Source organism: Bactrocera dorsalis, chromosome 5, assembly GCF_023373825.1.
Source record: "Bactrocera dorsalis isolate Fly_Bdor chromosome 5, ASM2337382v1, whole genome shotgun sequence".
Taxonomy (NCBI): domain Eukaryota; kingdom Metazoa; phylum Arthropoda; class Insecta; order Diptera; family Tephritidae; genus Bactrocera; species Bactrocera dorsalis.
The window spans coordinates 57897687-57919200 of NC_064307.1; the positions used below are offsets into that span (position 1 = coordinate 57897687).

A 21514-nucleotide genomic window follows, 5' to 3' on the forward strand; every position below is an offset into this window, starting at 1 on the left:
TATGTAATCTGCACAATGTTAAAGGCGCAGAGCTGCCATTCCAAAGTTACATTAAATTTATGTACAAACGATTTTAAACTAAAATTATATAAGATTATAATTTTTTTTTTAAGAAATTGAGAGAAATTTAAATTGACAATTACAGTAATATCAAATGTACAATATATAATATTAATTAACCTTTATAGGGTTATTTCTTGATGAGAATTATACCATAACCAATATATCTGCTTCTTTATACCCTGAACAGGTTATATTATAGAGCTCTTGGTATTCGACTAATCGACTAATTGGATTAACCTGATAAAGTATTATCGGAATAATAGTATTCGGCTTGCAGTATTCGGATAATTTTATGTCGTCGACTATGCGATTAAGCGCTCATTTTGGACCATCCGGTGAACCGTTCGTTGTCGATTATTCGAATAGTAACCGTTCATTCTTTGTCTTATTTTTACATTTTTCATAAAAGAAAGTTAAAATGTTAAAATTTTTTGAGTGTAAACAGCTTCTACTTGGTGTTCCAATATTACCAACAATAGAGAACGTCCTCTTTGATTCAGATGAGGTAGCTAGAATACATACATACATAGGAATTGATGAGCTAAGTTAAATAGGTCAGGATAAATCCTTTTATGATATTTCTACCATATACCTAGGTGGACTTACATATATTATGACCAATTTGTGGTTCGGCTATATATATGTATGTATACGTAAATCCATTTGTGATGTATCAAATAAAAAGTGCATATCAGTACTTTCAAAATTGTCAATTTGCTCACTTACAAATTAGAAATTTGTTTTTTTTTTTGTTGTTTAGAAAATTTCCCACAATTTTTTAAATAACCAAAAATCAAATGCTGCTTGGATTTCAAACAATTTTTACTTATTCAAATATTCGCTGCAGAGCAACTAATCGAATGAAACAACAAATCGAATAGTCGGAGCAGTACTACTATTCGAATAGAATTAATCGGTAATATTCATACGAACGGTTACAAACCGATTATTCTAATTATCAGGTTTCAGGTTATTGACAGGATATCTTAGTATTTGTTACTTTCTTTATAGTTTATATTAATCACTATTATAGTTAATAAGTGTATTATTAGTATCGAAGATCTCAATCAAATAAAACCATAAACTGTATTCATATGTTTCAATTTTTCCAGTAGTATCCTTTTAGAATATCGCTTCCGTTGGTAACTCTCTTGACAGGAAATAGAAAATTATATACATACATATGCTTTACAAAACAATAATAAATAAATAACATAATATTGGTAAAAAAAATAAATAAAGTATTTAATTTTTATGGTATGTACATACATAAATATATATATGGAAAAGCGTACAAAATTAAAAAAGAAATTCAAATATTCCACACTTTCAAAAAAGTTTTGCTTTACGGATGAAAATAAAATTTTTAATTGAAAAGCTAACGAGTATTGAGTGATGTTCATCAGCAGCAAAAAGCTCTCGAAAACACATTTTGACTTTGCTTTAAGTTGTTTTGCAACTTTTTGTAAGAAAATAGTCGTGAAAAGAGCGCCGTTCGGACGTCTCCTAGCCAACCAAACCAATTTGCTATTTTTAAACAAAAAATCAAAAAGCGAATCTTTGAAAATGCCGATACCAACAACAAAGTTAAACAATGACGTAGAAATGCCTATGATTGGATATGGCACTTGGCGCGTAAGTGATGTCATAAATATTATGTAAAAAATGTATATTAATGTTTGAAAATTTGTCAAAAACATTTTTTTTTTGCGTTTTCACAACAGAGCGCATGCAAATGTGCATATGTTTGCTGTTTGTGCAAGCATGACACTGCATTGGAGCTTTTGCATGTGACATTGAATTGCAATAGCCTGTTGCAAGGAAAAAGCTTCAAGCCGATTTTCAATGTCATTGTTTTTATTTTACTTTTAAAGTTTTCGTTTATGTACATTCGTTTAGATGCCAGCGAATGATGTGACGCGTTTGGTGAAAGAGGCCATCGATGTCGGCTACCGGCACATTGATTGCGCCGACATTTATGGCAATCAAAAGGAGGTTGGCCTGGCAATTGAGGAGAAAATCAAAGAAGGTGTAGTGGCGCGGTAAACTTAGATAAATATCATAATAATTTTTTAGTTTTTTGACTATTGTGATATTTGTTTATCATTAGTAAGGATCTATTCATCACTGGCAAGTTGTGGAACACAAAACACGATCCCAAATTAGTGGTTGCGGCATGCCAGAATGCTTTGAATTTATTAAAAATCACTTACTTCGATAATTATCTCATACACTGGCCCACTGGATTTGCGGATAGCGACGAAAACTATCCAAAAGACAAAGATGGTAACACTATATTCTCAGACATTGATTATGTAGATACTTGGTGCGCAATGGAAACTTTAGTAGACCAAGGTTTGTGCAGATCGATTGGGGTATCCAATTTCAATATTGAACAACTACAACGAGTCCTGGATGTGGCGCGTATAAAACCTGCCAATTTGCAAGTGGAATGTCACCCATATCTAAATCAAAACAAATTAATGGATTTCTGCAGTAAATACAATATTGTAATAACAGCATATAGTCCCTTAGGCTCGCCACACTCACCCTACGACAAGCCAGGCACACATAAGCTTTTGCAACATCCGTTAATTGTGGAGTTAGCGCAAAAATATCAGCGGGCACCAGCACTCATATTGCTCCGGTATCAGGTACAACGTGGTAATGCAGCAATAACGATGTCCACTAAGCGTGAACATATGGCCGATAATCTCGATGTGTGTAACTTCGAATTAACTGAAGCAGAAATGTTCGAAATTAACGGTCTAAATTTTAATGGACGTTATAATCTGATGCAAAAGTAAGTTAATGTACATATTTCAATGCGTATAATACTTTGTTTTTTTTTTTGACAGTGCCAAAGGACATCCGCATCACCCATTTGAGAACGAAAAGAATTAGTGCCGCTGGTATGCGAGAAAAGCTTGAAAATAAACATGTGTAAATTATTAGAAATGCTTGTATAATTGTATTGCGATAATTTAGTAAAATTTATGCAGAATAATTATAACGGTTGAATTAATCGCTTAGTGTTGTTGTCGTGTTCTATTAAAGACAGCCTAAAAGCATGCTAAATCATATAAATCACAAAACTGCGAAATATTTTTATAATAAAGAAATAACTGTAAAATTGTTAATCTATACTGCTATTATAAAGCGGAAATATTTCACTGTTTGTTTATTAGAATTGGACTCCGAAACTACTTGACGGATTTGAAAAATTCTTTTGCCATTAGGATGTTTACAAAAAAAAGAACAACTCAGACATCAGACTTACATAGCCTGCGCATCGAATACTATAATATCAAAACAAAATAATGCAATACGACTTTGCAGAACATTATATATAGTATACATACATATATGTATATAAATGATCGGTGTGTCAAGAAAAGTTGAAATCCAGTTGAATGTCTGTCTATCCGTCCGTCCGTGCAAGCTGTAACTTGAGTAAAAATTGGGATATTTTGATGAAACTTGGTACGTGGATTCCTTGGTACAAAAAAAATCGAGTTCGTAATCGGACCACTGCCACGCACACAAATCGTCATTAACATATAAAGTACTATAACTAAGCACTAAATTATATTTATAAAACTGTAATTTGGTACAGAGGATCGCAGTAGCAAAGGTCAACTGTGGAATTTTTTTTTAAGTGGGAGTAGCCCCGCTCTTTAAAAAGTTTAATGTCATTATCTCCGTCGGACTACGGAAGAGAAGTCAATGACATGAAAACATAAAATGCAGCGTGGCTGCCTCATCCAGTTGACTCCCAACAGAGCGGTCATGTTCGGAATTGAATATAAATAATACTAACTCTTACACCGAGGATACCGATGATTCCAACTGAACTATCAATCCCATTTAAATGGCTTTTAATTTCGGTAAAAATATCTCGTTAACTATTAACAATTCAAAGGGCGAAACGTTTGAATTTGTAGGGATCGACCAACGAAAATAATAATTTACCCATGGCTAACTGTATGAGGGACGGTATATAATATCGTTACATAGTAGAAGTTTTGTAGACATTACCTTTGTAAATTTTCACAAACATTATAAATAAAAATAAACTCATAAAATATTATGAAAAATAAATAAATAATAAACAAGTAAGGCAGTGCTAAGTTCTGGTGAAAACGAATTTTATTTATTAACTGTTAACATGTCCCATACTAAAAAATATTCCTTAGGTTTCATTTAGGTATCTCAGATTGGACTAAGGTCAGCCGGATGTTCGAAGATCCTGATATTAGTTTTTTGGGGAATAAGTCAAGTGTAAGATGGAGTCATGTGTAGAAAGTTCACTTTCGATTCTTTTACATATGACTTAAGGTGCTCACAACTTTCTGTCTTTGACCAAGTATCCTCTGGGTAGCCAGAAAACATTCGCTTGAAGGCGAGCTAAAGTGAGAAGACTAAACATCCCCTGCACAGGGTTGTCCGATGTGACCAAAGATGTCTTCTATGAGCGCTTGGAGCGTCCCTATGAGAGCTGCCCCCGCAACGATGTCAAAATAGCGCTTTGCGACTTTAACGCCAGGGTGGACAAGGAAGGTATGTATATTTGGCACAACAGTCGGTAAATGCAGCCTCCACGAGAAAACAACCCCAAATGGGTTGAGCCTGATCGACTTCGCCGGTGCCCGAAATATGGACATCTGTAGTACATACTAGATTCCAGCATAGAAAAATTCAACAAGATACTTGGCTGTTTCCGGATCGAAAAGCCACCAACCTGATCGATCATGTTGTGATAGATGGAAGACACGTCTCCAGTATTTTAGACGTGCGTACGCTCCGAGGTCCTAACATCGACTCAGGCCAATATCTTGTTGTACACGCCCGCTCTGTGCAAAAAAAATGCACTTCAACAAACACAAGAAAGGTCCGACATTTTAGTAGTTTTTGACAGTACCGTTATATGGAGAATGAGCGGGGTTATCTTCCGATTTCAAATTTGGTTTTTGTAGCTTTAGTGTTTTAGAAGATCTATGTATACATTAAGCCAATTAGAGGAGGGGGCCACGCCCATTTTTTCAATATCTGTATTCCTTTGAGCAAAAGTTCAGTTCTCTATCTTAATTCGGTGCTTAGTTATGGCACTTTATACCATTTCAATTAATGGCGTGTTGTGGGCATACCATTGGTCCGATTACGCTCATCTACGAACTCTGTCTTACTTTTTTGACAAGAAACACGTCTACCACACAGACAGACAGAAACCTGGATTTCAATTTTTCTCGTCACCGATCATTTAAATATACATATGTACAAACTCTATATCTATCTCGATTAGAATTAGATGATACATACAACCAATAGGTGAAGAAAACTATTATACTCTGTAGCAACATGTTGGAGCATAAAAGCACGTGCAAAAAATTAAAGCCGTATGAAAAAGATAACTAGGGGTGTACAAAAAAACGTACAAAAAAATCCTGTCAAAAAGGTTGTAAGTATATAGACTGCCGAGATAACAGCCGCTGGTCTAATATAAACATAAATGTAGACCCGAGTGCCATGAAATTGTCTACGCAATTCCGTAAAAAGATGTTGTTGTAGCTGCAGGAAACATCCCTGAAGTAATTTGGTGAAATGCTACCAAATTAACAGTCCTTGTTCGGATAAAAATTTAGGTCTATAAGTTTTCTTATACATATTGTCATACATATATAACACTTTTGAATTATGAAATTTGGAACAAAACATCAAACAAAATATTGTTCAAACAAAATTCTCCTCAACAAAATTTTGACAGGCAGAAAAACTAGCGCTTTACAGCGTCTCAATTGGCCATTAGCACCAGACAGTCACAGTTCTTTCAAATCTCCTTTACTAGATCGCTGGTGAAATGTACGCACCCTGCGCAAAAGTCTGTCTGCTGGATGATCGCGATGCTAAAACAAAGCTTGCCCGTACGGTAAAATTCTACAATGGGGTTAAGGTACCCATTGTAGGACTCGGTACTGCAGACGTAAGTGTAAATATAATCACAAAAGCGATTAGATAGAATCAAATAAATAGTTGGAGTTTGACTTCATTCATAAATATGTAAATTTTTGATCTCCGATCTCTCCGCTAGTTAGAAGCGCACATTACAGCGCGTTGTGTAAAGGATGCCATCGATGCTGGTATTCGGCATATAGACTGTGCGCCGATCTTTTGCAATCAAGAAGAGGTGGGACAGGCAATAAAGGAGAAAATCGATGAGGGTCTCATAAAAAGGTAGTGTCGTGTTAATATACATATAATATACATAAGTATATATACTATACATATGCTAATCTTTATATGCTTACAACATGTTGCTACAGAGTACAATAGATTTGTAATCTACTCTTTGTACCTAACTCTTATACATATGTATCACCTAAAACTAATCGAGATAGAAATAGGATTATAGATATATAAATTATTACGGTGACGAGATGAGTTGAAATCCGAGTGACTCTCTGTCCGTCCGTTCATCCGTGAAAGCTGTAACTTGAGCAAATAATATGAACTTGATGAAACTTGGTACATATAATCTTGGTCAAAGAGTAAGGACGAGTTCGTAGATGGGCGTAACGGGAGCACTGCCTCGCCCATTAAATGCCATTAATCGAAAACATATAAAGTTATGGCACTAAGCCGTAAATAAAGGTATACAACTCAAATTTGGCACATCAAATCACGTTGAGAAGGTCACGTGTGGTTTGAAAATCTTTAAAAATATGGGCGTGGTCCCGCCACTTTAAGTTTAATGTACATATCGCTCATTTGCTGCAAGACCGGCATAAGTCAAAAAAATCGATTCTCCAGAAAACACGTTTAAAGTTTTCAACTGACTCCAACCTTACACCTCTTCTCAAGCGGAGCATATAAGAGGTATTCATATGAATTTTTCACTCAACATGAAGTATGATATAACGAACAATTCTGCAGCATTAACTCAAAAATCACGTTTTTTTATTTATGCCGGTCTTGCAGCAAATGAGCGATATATACATTAAACAAATCTTCTAAACCGATAAAAATGAGTTACCCAAATTTGCACAGGACTAATATTTTCAACCCTTCTTACGATAGTGCAACGGTTTTATTAAAAACTACTAAAAGTGCAATAAAACAATGACTAAATACGTCATAGACATCAAAATTTTAAATCCAATATAGCAAAAGAGGGTTTTAATGGTGCTGGTGTCAAAATTGGAGGATGGATATGGTATCGCCCAAATTTGGGTAAAATCTTATATCTTGGGACCTTCTCGACCAATGTCAACCAAATTCGGTACCTACGTTACAGTCCGAAAATGGAAAAATTGGACCACAACCACACCTACTTCCCATATAACCCAAGTATAATGCCCTTTTGAAACCTTCACAATCCAATATACGGGGTAAAACTTTTCCGGAATAGTGTCTCAGCAGTATGCCACCTTATGACTAAAATTCTGAGAGAATCTTTTCCCGATAATAGCATGTCTGAATGCCAAAAATGGGAATCCAGTGAACACTTTCCTTACACACCATATCCTAATATAAAGGTTTTCGAACTTCCGGGTGACTTAATGCCGCACATATCGCCCAATATATGAGTTATCTTAATAAAAATGAGCGAGCGTTTTTTATTAACAACAGTGAATATTTGTGCCTACAATAGATAAAATCGGGTGAAAACTTCCCCATGTAACTACTTGAGGATTTTCAAACATCAGGTTGACTCTATTTCATATAAATTTGTGATTGTATGTGAGGTACCTTAACGAAAGCATGGGAGCATTTCATAAGTCTGTAACATGTTAATTGTATGCAGTATTGGCAAAAAATTGGATAAAGTCGAGTCGATACAATCCCCAACTGTCATGTTTTAATATAAAATTTTGTCACGATATGAAGAAATTTCCCGGACTCTGATTCTTGAAAGTAGCAAGATTGTAAAATATTTGGTTACTAAACTTAGCCCTTCCTTACTCGTACTTGTTTAACGATTATTATTTTTTAGAGAGAATCTTTATATATCCAGTAAACTTTGGGATTCTCGACATGGGCCAAAATGGGTGCGCCGCTCATTAGAAGAAACCCTGAAACAATTACAACTTGATTATCTCGATAATTATGTCATGCACACACCTATGGGTTTCAAAGATGGATTTGAAAATTACCCGCGCAATAATAGAGGTGAAATTTTATTTTCGGATATCGATTATGTAGACACCTGGCATGCAATGGAGACTTTGGTTGACGATGGTCTTGTACGTTCGATTGGTTTAGCCAATTTTAATGCGGAACAAATCGAACGCATACTGGATGTGGCACGTATACCGCCAGCAAATCTGCAAGTGGAATGTCATCCGTATTTGACACAGAAGAAATTAATGGATTTATGCTGTAAGCATAATATCGTTTTTATGGTTAGTAATCCTACCGGTCCAAAAAAGAAAAATGCCAATATCATACCACTCAAGAATAATCCGAAAATTTTATGTTTGGCAAAAAAATATGGTAAAAGCGCAGTGGAGATATTAATACGTTATCAGGTGCAACGTGGCAACGTTGTAATGGCGAAAACAACTCAAAAAGATCACATGATACAAAACGTAATGATTGAAAGTTTTAAACTATGCCGGAAGGATGTGGAAATACTTGACTTGATGAATTGCAACTTCCGAAGTAAAACACTTGCTTAGTAAGTATGATAACGCTAATGTTTAAAGAAATATAAGTAAATTGGTTATTTGCCACCAGGAAAAATTGTAAAAAAACAAATATATAAACGAAAATTATTAAATTATAAAAATTATTAGTCATAAAATAATATTTATCATAACATTTTTCTCAATTTTTTTCAGCGCCTCTGGACATCCATATCATCCTTTCGAAAATGATTGCATTTGAACTTTCACTCAAACTTCGAAAATATTTGGGAAATATCAACTACCGCTTTGGACAAATATGATTGAAATATTTTTAAACATTGAATAGTAAACAAACTTGAGAAAAAGAACTCAAAAATCAATCATAAACTTACAAATTTTCAGTTTTTCAAAATTTATTTTTTTGTATTTACACAAAATTTAAACTAAATCGACACAATAAAATGTTAATATTTGCAACAAATTAACTAACAAATAATTCATGGCATATTTTCTAAATTAAAAATGAAAAAAATTAACCACAATTCATTCAAATTAATAAGTAAAATTCCTTTACGGCAATATTCTGGAGAATATCGCATATTTCACTTTACAGGATTTGGGTGAGTGTTGTATGCCAGTAAAACAGCTGATTTTAAATATTTTGTACATTTTGTTAAATAATTTTAGCAATCCACCGAAGAACGAAAATGACACAGAAATCAATGCAAAAAAGTTAATAATTCCGAAAACGCTTGAAGCAACAAGTGGCATAAGTGATACGTTAACATACAGGGACAATGTGTCAGGAAATGTCAGCAAATCTCCGCCAGCATTGAAAAATTTAACAAATACTGCTTTACTGGAAAGCTCTTCCATTGCAACAACAACTTCGAAACCACCAGTTGAATGTGCTGAAAAAACACTTGAAAAGAAAACTAAAAAATCCAAATGTTTAAGGCCGGTTCCGCGGGTAAAGTTGGTTGACGTACCACCGGATGACTGCAACGTACGAAAAGCGGAAATACCAACCGTTAAACTGCGTGATGGTCATGTAATGCCCATGTTTGGACTTGGTACTTGGGGTGTAAGTTATATGATTACTTTCTAAAATTTGCAATATAATAAATAGTGGCCATTACATACTTTTTAATTAAATCCATTGTGTATTCAAGGCGCCAAGCAATCAAGCTGAAAGGGCAGTTAAGCACGCCTTGAAAGTGGGTTACCGCATGATTGATTGTGCGCATGTTTACGAAAATGAAGAAGCTGTTGGTAAAGCCATAAATAGATCGATTGAAAAGTGTATTGTCAAACGGTAATTTTCAAGAACATATAACTGGTATATATTTTACCAAAATTTTACAACAAAAAAATTATTTGCAGCGAGGAGCTATTTGTAATAAGCAAATTGTGGAATACCTTTCATGATCCGCATTTAGTAATGACTGGCTGCCGGCAATCTTTGTGTGATTTAAAATTATCGTATCTTAACCTATATCTCATACACTGGCCCATGGGTTACAGAGCTGGAGATGATCTGATACCCTATGATGCGTGTGGTCGTGTGATTGGTTCACGTGTAGATTATATTGAAACATGGAAAGCAATGGAGGAGTTAGTTGAGCGGCGCTTAACACGTTCTATAGGTCTTTCTAATTTCAATAAGAATCAAATTGAGCGTATTTGGAAAATTGCTAAAATAAAACCAGTTGTCAATCAGGTTGAATGTCATCCATATTTAAGTCAAAAACGTCTGAAGGCATATTTAAACAAAAAGGGAGTTGTACTTGTTGCGTACAGTCCGTTGGGAGCGCCAGCTAGACCCTGGGTGAAGAAGGATGAACCAAAGGTATTGGATGATAATGTGGTAAGATTAATTGCTTAATATACATATATATGTATCAGTATTTTTACCTTATGTGAATTTGCAACTAAGAATGTCTTTTATAGATTAAGACAATAGCTTTTAATACTGGACGCACACCGGCGCAAGTTTGTATTCGTTATCAAATACAGCGCGGTAATCCCGTCATACCGAAATCAGTGACACCAAGTCGCATTGAGAGTAATTTTGATGTGGCAAATTTTGAATTGTCTGATCAAGAAATGAAAATATTAGACAAGTTAGATAGAAAACTGCGTTTCGTGGCCCTATCACAGTAAAGCTCGTCATTTTGTATAAAATTTTATAAACTGAGTTATTTTTATATATTACAGATTATCTAATCATCCACACTATCCATTTAATGACGTCTTTTAATATCATTTTCAACAACAACTACTTATTTCAAAATTACTTAATATTACAAGGAATATTTATGAAATTCTTAATAAGCTAGTCAATGGGTACAACATGTTATTTCAATGTCATAAAGTACATTCAGGAGTGAAAAAATATTTATTAAGTAGTATGAAACATTATTATATTTAATAAAAATACAATTTCGTAAAAAGAAACATTCACCGTTTTTTCAATTGTTTTCCAGTGAAAGATTGCAATTGCTTTAAAGCAGCGTTGTATTTCTTATCGATAAGCCAAATAATTGTAAAACAAAACAATCTTCATAGATGAAAACTAATTTCTTAAAACATAATTATATGTTTTTTAAGTCATAGCGCTATTTAATTTATAAATATAATTTATAAAACGGAATTTATTTATTTTAACAGCAGTAACTCTTTTAAGTGCTTCACAGTGCTCTTGCCATCGACAGAGAACGTAGAATAATATACGTTCTCTGCCATCGGTTAACAATTGTCAAATTTTAGCTCGTACAGTATGTACGAACAACACTCGTTGTTAACAATTAGCGAGTAGCTGTTGAGATTTTAAAAATTGTCAATTAGTGAGAATTTGAGTTTAGTTTTTGTTATTTAACAATTTACAATATTTCAGTTAAATAAAATTTCTAGAGCATAAAACTTCTGAATACAATTTACAATATTCAGTCAGTATGTTAAATGAAGAATTGTTCACAGAGCCATGCCTGGAACGTCATTTTTCAGGGCATTGCTCCAGTATAACTCAGGTCCGGTTTAGTCCTTGTGGCCAACGTTTGAGCACTAGCTCTTTAGACCTCTCCGTAATTTTATGGGATTTAAAGCAAGCTGCACGCTGCATACGCTTTAGCGCCCACTCCGGTGCTGTTTATAGTGTGTGTTGGTCTCCTAAATCTAATTTAGTTGCATCGGCAAGCAAGGATCGTACAGTGAAAATTTGGGAGCCAAAGATACGTGGTGTTTCTGGGGAATTTTTAGCACATAGCAAAGCTGTTCGAAGTGTAGATTTTGATCCTAGTGGAACTATGGTAGGAACTTACCGAAATAAAAATTAATTTTTATGATTTTACTAATAAATTTCTATAGCTCATCACTGCCTCAGATGATAAAACGCTGAAGTTATGGAAAGTAGCACAACGTAAATTCCTAACTTCATTCACCGGACATAATAATTGGGTGCGTGCTGCTAAGTTCAGTCCTAATGGTGAATTAATAGCATCTTGTGGCGATGATAAATCGCTAAGAATATTCGACGTCACGTCAGGGGAATGTGTGCGGACTTTCACCGAAGAACGTGGCATGGGTCGACAAATAGCCTGGCATCCAGACGGGAATTTAGTAGCTGTTGCGTTAAGCTGCAATCGTGTCAAAATATTTGACATTGCAGAGGGTGAATTAATTCAATTATATCAAGTACATTCGGCGCCAGTTAATGATTTGGCATTCCATCCTAATGGAAACTTTTTGCTAACTGGAGGTGATGACGACACTATACGACTATTAGATTTACTTGAAGGTCGACCCATTTATACACTGACAGGTCACACTGATAAAGTTTGTGCTGTCGCATTTTCACCGGACGGACAACATTTCGCTTCGGCAGGAGAAGATCGGCAGGTGAGGATTTAAGTGTTTGCTTTATTTTTGAATAATTAATATGTCAATTTTTTTATAGTTACTCGTTTGGAAATCAAATTTACATACATTTGATGCGAATAGTTTCCGAAGCAAGCAAGCTTCCTTCCAGAAAGAAAACAGTGTTAGCAGTCTTGCTGCCGCACCGCATAACTCGGTTGTAGATACAGATTCAAAAAATTGTGATGACACCATATTAATTGATCCACGTCATTCAGTAGCATATAAGATGCGTGATGAAAATTTTCAGGTTCTTGATAGTCAGTACACCACCGCCAAACAACAATCAGTAAGCAGCTTTACTAAATCACTCCAACAACAACACGAGACCTTAGACAAGTTAAAAACAGACGCAAATACTGATAGCATTAGTTACAACAGCAGCAGCAGCACCTCACTACTACACATGCCAAACAATACAACAAATAGTTGCAACAACGACGGCAACGAAGGGCACGGCGCACCTAGCAAATACTTTTAATTTCTAGTTATTTATCGTCCGTATTTTTTAAGTTTGATATTCAGCTGCTGCTATTTTTCACCTATGACAAAGAAACACTTTCATACACACCATGGAGTAATTGATTCTTTATAATTTTTCAGTAACTACTTTTTATTATTATTATTTATTTAATTTGTCACTCCGGGTTTGCTCCGCATTATACCCTTAGCACGTACAATATTTAACCAATTTTTCAATAAAATATCTTTAATAAAATAATTGAGTTGTGTTTATAATCATAGATGTTTAACGCAGCGATATGTGCTTCGACGCAAACTTCAAATGAAGATTATTTGCAGCTAGAATTGAACGCACTTCAAACGCAGTTGGCAGAAATAGTGATAACATTACGAAAGCTGGAACAACGTATTATATGTATAGAAAATGTCGTTTTAGAAAATATATAATGCAGCTTACACAATTATGCGATCATTTTTGAAAGCCTAATATTCATATTTTGTCATATATTAAAGATAATAAGCAATTATACTGGAGTATTTTATTGTTTGGCATATGGGTTTAAGTTGCTATCTACCATAATTGAGTAAATTGTACTTTAAGTTTTAATTAATTAATTGTAAATGTTTTCTGAAACGAACTACAATATTTATACGCATGCATTAGATATCTATTCGATTCATTTTTTAATTGCATTATTTTATTTAAAATTTACAATTAATATTGAATAAAACCTGTTTATGGAAATAGGATTTGTAAATATCAGTGTTCGAATATCGTTCAATACTTTTGTGATTTCTTTGTCTTCAACACGACAGTAAATTGCTATTTTTAATTTTTTTGTTTTTGTTTCTGTAAATATAATTAAGAATTGTGTATTTACTCTAGTATAGCTAGTAATTAATTAAACACGAGCTTTGACAACAAGACAAGATTTTTAAATTCTTCGTAATTTATAACAATGGATTTCATTTTATATTGAGTGTATATATTACTGCTTATATTTTTAATTTTATATTTAAAAATATTTATCTACACTTCCTGAAATTTAATTTCAATGTTCGTTTTAAACGATTTAAAAAGGTCAAAACGTAATTGGCCGTTTACAGTTTAGCTTGCTCTCGATTCCATACCGCAATCCTATCAATTCTTTGTTGTATATCCGCATCTAAACTTCCATTTTCAATTTGGCAATTTTACGAAACTTACAAAAAAGTTCATTTCATTCTTTTACCCCAACGTATTGGGTCGCTTTGCCAGTCTTCTTAATCGTCTCCAGCAACTCATCGGCTGTCAAATTCGATGTCACCAACACCGTTTTCGAATCGAGATCGATAGCGATCTTCTCAACTTTTTCCGCTGCGCAAAGAAAATATAACATATATTAGCTACACTTTATCAGAATATTGTTGCTGCAAATAACTTAAATTATATATGTATGTACATTTTTTGTCAATTATGTATTGTCATTTTTTATAATTCCTGGACAAAACATAACTCAGATAAGAAAAACATTTTGTTGTCAGGCCTGATAATATTGAGCATGTGGGTTAAATACAAATATGTATATCTAATACACACATATGCATTTTATTTATTTATATGCTTATAATAGAATTATGCGATTTATATGGTCAATTTGTAATCCCAATTAATTAATTTGTGCTGACACAGAGATAGTGTTAAATGTACTTATTTGCACATAATAGAAGTCTGCCTGCTTTGACGTAGGACAATAGTGAAAAAATGCAAGTGTTTCTAGAATACAAAAGTATATACATATTTACATACATATGTAATGCTTTGCTTTGCTACCAATTAGATAAAGCACTTGTTATCCTTATTTTCACCCTCGGACCACACTTACCTCCCAGCTTGTTTAACACCCGTTCGACACTGTTTGCACATCCTGAACAGGTCATTTCCACTTTAAATTCGTGTACCTTAAAGAAATTTACTAGCTTTTTTAGTGTGCATTGTGAATTATAAAACCCCCACTTACTGGCATGTTGTTAATCCGTGCACTATGTGATGAAGACGATGTCGTTTGCAGATATAATTGCGGGAAATTCAACAGTTTGGATATTTTTCTACTGCTTTGCAGGCACAATACTATTGAATTAATTGATTATTTTCCAAAACTAAATTTTTCAAAATAACTAACTGTGCGCTAGCTTTTATAATGGATCAATTTAATCAACAATTGCAAATGAACACAATAAATATAGTGCACAGACCACAAAGACGACGAAAGCTGCAACGATGGCAAATATGGAAGATAATTTTGTTTGAGCTTAGTAGCAATTTCTTAGTTACAATCGACTATTTCAAATTGGCCATAGAGATGAGAAGCAAGACATTGACATAAGTCTTAAAATTATCGATAAGATTGCAAGTTTGTCTGTAAACTTTACAATAACGAAAAAACTAACTCTTAAGATCAATATTACCAAAATCCGTTGGATTATCTGCCACAATTTTTTATATTTCAATAATATATCATCGTTATATAATATCAAAGAGCACGTTGCACTAACAAGCCATAATTCTACATGATTCGATAATAAACTATCGACATTATTTTTTGAGTTGATGAAGAATGCCATCTCCAAAATTTCTAGATGTCTCTAAAACAGATTGACTCTTCTGCTTAAAAATTGATGCCATTTATTTGTAATTATGAAAAGTCATAACTAAAGAACATAAAATTATGAATTCGAAAGAAATATTCTGAAAAAACACAATATAATAGCTCGAGCATAAGTAACATATAAATTTTCAATTAAGTAAGAAGTAGGATTTAATTCAATGATAGTACACAGGGGCGGATCAACGGGGGGGACAACAACTACGAAGAGTTTCCATGATAAGTGACACTTCGCGAAGAAAAATACTTTGAGTTGGATGTATAAAATTATATAGTAATCCCTCCCAAAATTCTACTCTGGATCCGCCTCTGATTTCATACATATATATATATTGTATAATAACGTACTTTTTACAGTTATTAGTAACTACCTCCACTGCATTCTCAGGTTAATAGTTCACAAAAACTACTATTTAATTGAAAAACATTTTAAATACATTCATTACATTTACTTGTGTTAACTATATCATATGTATATGCACAATTTATTTATTAATTATTATTAACCTTTCCACCCGTCACAATGTCAATGTGATAATAAAAATAGGTTAACACCAAGTATGTATAAAGTAATTTGTTAATATTTATTTTGAAATGATTTTATCCTTTCAGTCTAAAAATTGCAAACAAACAATAGTTCCCTTATCTAGTATCTCCCAAAACCCTTTAAGAATTCACAATTCAGTATTTATTTATATTGAAAAGGCGCACACCATGGAATTGTGGTAGTTTGGGCAAGGTGACTAGCGCAAGTGAAATGAAATTTGCGATAAAATGATCAGGATCATTCCTTGTATAGATACAAGTTAACAAAAACCTAGGAACGAAAGAGCAGGAAAGTTAACATTAATTGGTTATAATTTACTTAATAGTTACTCACAATACAATCGGAACAGCTGTAAGAAATTTACGCGTGGCTGTAAATTGTTCGCCATCATCAATTTGCTCCCAATGAGTTAAACGACGTGCACCGTCATTTTCAATGCTTAACCAGGGTGCTCCCTTAATCAAATGCAAAAAGTATAAATGTGCCTATATTGTGAAAAAATTTAAAGTTGACGAATCTGTAATTGATGTAATATATTATTAACACTAGATACATACCGCATTGTGCAGCAGGTTTGTTATAGTCCAAGCCATTGGAATGCTAATAAATGGAACCGACAATAGAATCAAGTGTACTGTCAGTACACCTAAGCCATAAGCCAACCACATCCCACGCGCACCCAACCATGTAGCATTGGGGTTTGGCTCACCATGACCACCAGCAATTGCCGTCATACTTGAAGCTTATAAATTTTCAACAATTATTTGTCTTTTGCGTATTGTATTTTAGTATTTGGAGAAGAAAAAACTAATAAACTTACTGGGCAAATTTGTAATCAGATAACAGCTGATATAAAGTGTTGCTGAAAATCAACGAAAACACCTTTTTTCCTCATAGATTTAGAAATACGTAGAAGGGTTGAAAAATCCGATTTTGGCAGGGCATTTAAAATTAATTTTTGTAATATTTCTTAAAATTTTCTTGACGCGTAATGTTCAATGTTTGAAAAAATTACTGAAAGTGTTATTAATAAATTAATTCGCTTACAATTTATTTTTTTTGTACTAATTTTAGAATTTCAACTCTATTATTTAGGTATGCCAGTATAAAATGCGACCCTGTAGTACAGCTGCTTTTCGCTCTTTTCTTCAATCATTTCCTCCGTTTACAAAATTTTTTCACTGACTCACAATTTTGATAACTGCATTCTTGTGACAATAAATTATTTTGAGTGCATAAAATTAAAAAAACAAACAATGGTGTTGGTTTAGGTCTAAATAATTACGCAAAATATTATTTAGGAAATATTTTTTCAACATTATTAATCCACTTGTTCAATAGCAAGTGGTACCTAATTGAAGGTGTGTAAAGTTCAAATAGATTAGTACAAAACGGCGTCAGGTCGCGAAAAGTTTTTGAGTGAACACACGCCACTAATGGACGGACACGTCGGCGCAGGCAGCAGCACGCGTCTGAACGGTAGTAGTGGCGTGGAGCAAAGGAAGCGTCAAAATATCAACTATGGAGCTAATGATCAAATTGACGGGGTACAATAACAAACACAATGTCAACACAACATGTATCTATTGTGTTTATATGTATATTTGCAGGCTATCTTAGATGTGCCCAATGTCGTCGTACGGCCGGCTAGACAACGAAACAGGCCTACCGCATCGCAGGCAAATGCCGGAGCAGCAGGCAGCTCTAACAACGGCGCTTATCAAGCCACTAATGAAGAATTAGATGAAGAGGGATTGAAATATGGAGCACAACATGTGATTAAATTGTTCGTGCCGGTCTCTCTTTGTATGCTTGTTGTGGTTGCTACAATAAATGCCATAAGCTTCTACTCGCAAACTGATGTTTACCTGTAAATACAACAAAATTTGTTCACACTGATTTTTTTACTACATATGTATATATTTTGCAGTTTATATACACCATTTCATGAAAAGTCTCCCGATCCTGGAGTTAAATTGTGGAATGCTTTGGCCAACTCTATGATCCTAATGGCTGTAGTTGTTGTAATGACAATTTTGTTAATTGTTTTGTATAAGAAGCGCTGCTATAAAATTATACATGGCTGGTTGATTCTCTCATCTTTTATGCTACTCTTCATTTTCAGTTTTTTGTATATGGAGTAAGTTGTACTAAATTGTTGTAGCACCAGATTTATTTACAGAAATGTATATTTTAGAGAGGTGTTACGCGCTTATAATATACCGATGGATTATCCTACAACGATTTTAATATTGTGGAATTTTGGAATCGCTGGTATGATGGCAATACATTGGCAAGGTCCTTTACGCTTACAACAGGGTTATCTCATATTTGTTGCGGCTTTAATGGCTTTGGTATTCATTAAATATTTGCCTGAATGGACAGCTTGGGCAGTTTTGGCTGCCATATCTATTTGGGGTAAATTACAAATGTGAAAGTTACAAACCATTTACAATAAAAAAACATTCATTTCCAGATTTAATCGCAGTACTTTCGCCAAAAGGGCCTTTGCGTATACTCGTAGAAACTGCACAGGAACGCAATGAACAAATCTTTCCGGCTTTAATATATTCCTGTAAGATATCTAAAAAATATTTATTTTGCAACAAATTTTCTACTACGCATTTTATTTATATTTACATTAGCCACTGTTTTATATGCCGTCGTTGGTGCCACGATTACAGAAAGCAATGACAGGAGTGTTGCAGCCATTGAGAATGGCGTACAAGATACTGAGGAGCATGCTTCTTCCTCCGCCGGCCCGGCACGTCGCACAGGTAATGCCAGTAATGTGGTGAATGACGACGCCGCCCAGGCCGCCGAAGGTATGCCACTAGTCACATTTAAAAGCCACGGAAATGGTATTTATTTAAATCAATTTTTTTCAAATTTTATTTATTGCGCTTTTTGGAAGTAAAACGTACATTTGGTGGTTTGTGGTATTTCATATTTCGATTTGGTTGCACGTTTCTTTATTTACTTCGATCGCTATTTGTAAAAGTGTTGTGCATGTTTTAGGATATATTGTGGTTTAAACTATCACTCATTTTCTTTGTAGATAATTGTAGCGCGATTTTACGAAATATATCCACATAATTTTCATAATAAAAAAATTTAAACATACTAATTTTATTAAAGATGCCGGATTTACTCAAGAATGGACAGAAAGCCATGCTGAACGTGTGTCCAGTCGGCAAATTGAAGTACAAGCTAGCAATGGACAAAATGCTAATCGTTCGACGGAATATCGCACAACAACTACTACCAATAGACCCACATCAACTTTCGAGGCACAAGAACGTAAGTTTTCGTAGATATTTTTGGCTTATTAAACATACATTATTTTAGGCGGCATCAAACTTGGACTTGGCGATTTCATTTTCTATTCTGTATTGGTTGGTAAGGCATCAAGCTATGGCGATTGGATTACTACTATTGCTTGTTTTGTAGCAATATTAATAGGACTTTGTTTAACACTTTTACTATTGGCTATTTGGCGTAAAGCTTTGCCAGCACTACCCATTTCCATTACATTTGGTTTGATATTTTGCTTTGCTACAAGTGCTGTAGTGAAACCATTCATGGACAGTTTATCCGCCAAACAAGTGTTCATATGAAGGTAATTTGGGTAATATATAATTAACATATAATCCTCTAAATCTAATCTCTGGGTAATATATAATTATCAGATAATCCTGTAATTCTACTGTATTATAGAATAGGTAAAACGTAGCTGAAAAAATTACGTATCGGAATTTAGTATTTAAGTTATAATTTTTTTTAAATAGACTCCAGAAAGGAACTTGGTATATGTAACATTTTCTGAATTAAAAAAAAATATTGGCAACAAACCAATGCAGATCATGCAGAAATAATATTCTAATAAATTAATTAAACATAAGAAAATTTTAACATGTTATTTTCATAAGACATTTCGGTTTATTTTTATAACAAAACACTATACCAATTAACAAATGTTGCTACCTTTGCAAACAAATCGTGATAATTGTTTTAACTTGTTCCGTCTTTTTTCGCTTTGGTATTTGAGGGCTCTTCGGGAAACCCTTTTGATTTTACTATAACTTTATCGCGAAGTCCTATTACCCAACCGGGTTCTAGACCATAAAATATTTGACGTGCATCTTTTTGGCTTATCAACATTTCATAGTCGGGGTCATCTTCAATGCGTGGAAGTTCATAACCATACTTTTGTGCCAATACTAAACGTTCCTTACTTATCTCTTCCGGATCAGCGAGGTAACCACGATTTTTAGCAGAGGCATAGTATTCGACGGCATCTTGTGGTGGTAACAAACGTCTTGGAATAGGTTCACCCTTCTCGAACCACTTTTGTGGATTCACCATAGCCTTTAAAAATTATAATTAAGTTAACAAAAAAATCGTGTATAATGAATTCACATGTATGTATGTACATACCTGTAAGCTTCTGGGGTCATAATAAGCTGTACGTATGACACCACCATTTTTTTCAATTGCTGCTATCACTGACTCCTTGGCATGTTGCACTTCGATACATATTTTTGCTTTGAAGCGATCAATGCCATCGTCGGTCAATTGGAAACCATATTCCATGCTAGCAGGTTGTAGATTTAGGAGCCCTGTGTTACATAGAGTTGTAACGTCAATGGGTTGTTTGGGATCAATACGATTGGTATCCAATAAAACTTGGAGCTGCAGCAGCGATAATGGGGGGTATTGACGACGTAAATGATGGCCTTTGTAATATGGTTCGTAGGGGAAACGCAAATAAAAGGGGTTGTTGCCTGTTTCATAACCAATACGCATGTAATTTTGTCGCTGGCCGGAACCTTTGTTACCAGCGCCATGTTTATCGCCACTGTGCTGAGCACGTCCACGCTTTGTCTATATAAATAAGTTAGTGTTTTTAACATGTTGATTTTATTTAATTAAATAAGTCTTATAGTACTTACATTTTTCTTGGAGTTCGGATTTGGACGTATATTACCTATTTGTACACGAGGTAAAGTACGCAACATTTTCAGTGCCTTTTCAGCAGATTCGCGTAGATGCGCCATTTTAGTATTTAATATTAACTATATAGCTTTTATTTATATATATTCTTATTTTAAAAACTATTAACTTTTGTCGAATATTCCCAAATACCTGCGAAAAATTCACATTCTCAGCTGTCAAATGTTAAAAACAGCTGTGTGGTGCTCTTTGTTCGACTTGGCAGCACATGGAATATGGTTTCCCTCACCAAGCAATAAAATATT

General features: G+C 34.1%; 8 protein-coding genes across 11 annotated transcripts; 5 read left to right on the forward strand and 3 right to left on the reverse strand.

Moving 5' to 3' along the window:
• The first annotated feature begins 1443 nt into the window (after positions 1-1443).
• Positions 1444-3214, forward strand: LOC105224738 (aldo-keto reductase family 1 member B1). Its single transcript, XM_049457884.1, has 4 exons — positions 1444-1698; positions 1963-2105; positions 2174-2866; positions 2922-3214. The coding sequence occupies exons 1-4, from the start codon at positions 1459-1461 to the stop codon at positions 2965-2967; spliced, it is 1122 nt and encodes a 373-aa protein (XP_049313841.1). The 5' UTR covers positions 1444-1458; the 3' UTR covers positions 2968-3214.
• A 2532-nt stretch (positions 3215-5746) lies between these two features.
• Positions 5747-9041, forward strand: LOC105224737 (1,5-anhydro-D-fructose reductase). The gene is made up of 4 exons (XM_049459137.1): positions 5747-6043; positions 6152-6294; positions 8054-8737; positions 8901-9041. Exons 1-4 carry the CDS (start codon positions 5921-5923, stop codon positions 8944-8946), a joined length of 996 nt encoding a protein of 331 aa, XP_049315094.1. The 5' UTR covers positions 5747-5920; the 3' UTR covers positions 8947-9041.
• A 125-nt stretch (positions 9042-9166) lies between these two features.
• On the forward strand, positions 9167-11096 carry LOC105224736 (aldo-keto reductase family 1 member B1). Of its 3 annotated transcripts, none has more exons than XM_011202907.4 (6): positions 9167-9307; positions 9375-9771; positions 9860-10002; positions 10071-10536; positions 10638-10846; positions 10905-11096. In XM_011202907.4, the coding sequence occupies exons 1-6, from the start codon at positions 9210-9212 to the stop codon at positions 10945-10947; spliced, it is 1356 nt and encodes a 451-aa protein (XP_011201209.2). In that variant the 5' UTR covers positions 9167-9209; the 3' UTR covers positions 10948-11096. The 3 variants fall into 3 exon arrangements, with proteins under 3 accessions (XP_011201209.2, XP_011201208.2, XP_029405466.2); XM_011202906.4 differs by having other exon boundaries at positions 10071-10554; positions 10905-11093; XM_029549606.2 differs by lacking the exon at positions 10905-11096 and having other exon boundaries at positions 10071-10554; positions 10624-10785.
• A 388-nt stretch (positions 11097-11484) lies between these two features.
• LOC105224735 (POC1 centriolar protein homolog) lies at positions 11485-13323 on the forward strand. Its single transcript, XM_011202905.4, has 3 exons — positions 11485-11995; positions 12054-12584; positions 12643-13323. Exons 1-3 carry the CDS (start codon positions 11642-11644, stop codon positions 13081-13083), a joined length of 1326 nt encoding a protein of 441 aa, XP_011201207.2. The 5' UTR covers positions 11485-11641; the 3' UTR covers positions 13084-13323.
• A 655-nt stretch (positions 13324-13978) lies between these two features.
• Positions 13979-15385, reverse strand: LOC105224734 (copper transport protein ATOX1). Its single transcript, XM_011202903.4, has 3 exons — positions 15065-15385; positions 14930-15005; positions 13979-14421 (listed from the first exon to the last, which is right to left on the reverse strand). Exons 1-3 carry the CDS (start codon positions 15068-15070, stop codon positions 14285-14287), a joined length of 219 nt encoding a protein of 72 aa, XP_011201205.1. The 5' UTR covers positions 15071-15385; the 3' UTR covers positions 13979-14284.
• A 797-nt stretch (positions 15386-16182) lies between these two features.
• Positions 16183-17094, reverse strand: LOC105224733 (ORM1-like protein). Its single transcript, XM_011202901.4, has 3 exons — positions 16814-17094; positions 16590-16741; positions 16183-16526 (listed from the first exon to the last, which is right to left on the reverse strand). The coding sequence occupies exons 1-3, from the start codon at positions 16988-16990 to the stop codon at positions 16391-16393; spliced, it is 465 nt and encodes a 154-aa protein (XP_011201203.2). The 5' UTR covers positions 16991-17094; the 3' UTR covers positions 16183-16390.
• Positions 17095-17254: 160 nt separating this feature from the next.
• Positions 17255-20162, forward strand: LOC105224732 (presenilin homolog). 2 transcript variants are annotated; one of them, XM_011202898.4, is made up of 8 exons: positions 17255-17803; positions 17867-18126; positions 18187-18396; positions 18454-18674; positions 18733-18831; positions 18902-19117; positions 19395-19556; positions 19605-20162. In XM_011202898.4, exons 1-8 carry the CDS (start codon positions 17693-17695, stop codon positions 19871-19873), a joined length of 1548 nt encoding a protein of 515 aa, XP_011201200.2. In that variant the 5' UTR covers positions 17255-17692; the 3' UTR covers positions 19874-20162. The 2 variants fall into 2 exon arrangements, with proteins under 2 accessions (XP_011201200.2, XP_011201201.2); XM_011202899.4 differs by having other exon boundaries at positions 18902-19081.
• Positions 20163-20172: 10 nt separating this feature from the next.
• LOC105225412 (39S ribosomal protein L15, mitochondrial) lies at positions 20173-21447 on the reverse strand. The gene is made up of 3 exons (XM_019989705.3): positions 21209-21447; positions 20694-21140; positions 20173-20624 (listed from the first exon to the last, which is right to left on the reverse strand). Exons 1-3 carry the CDS (start codon positions 21311-21313, stop codon positions 20268-20270), a joined length of 909 nt encoding a protein of 302 aa, XP_019845264.2. The 5' UTR covers positions 21314-21447; the 3' UTR covers positions 20173-20267.
• Positions 21448-21514: the final 67 nt, after the last annotated feature.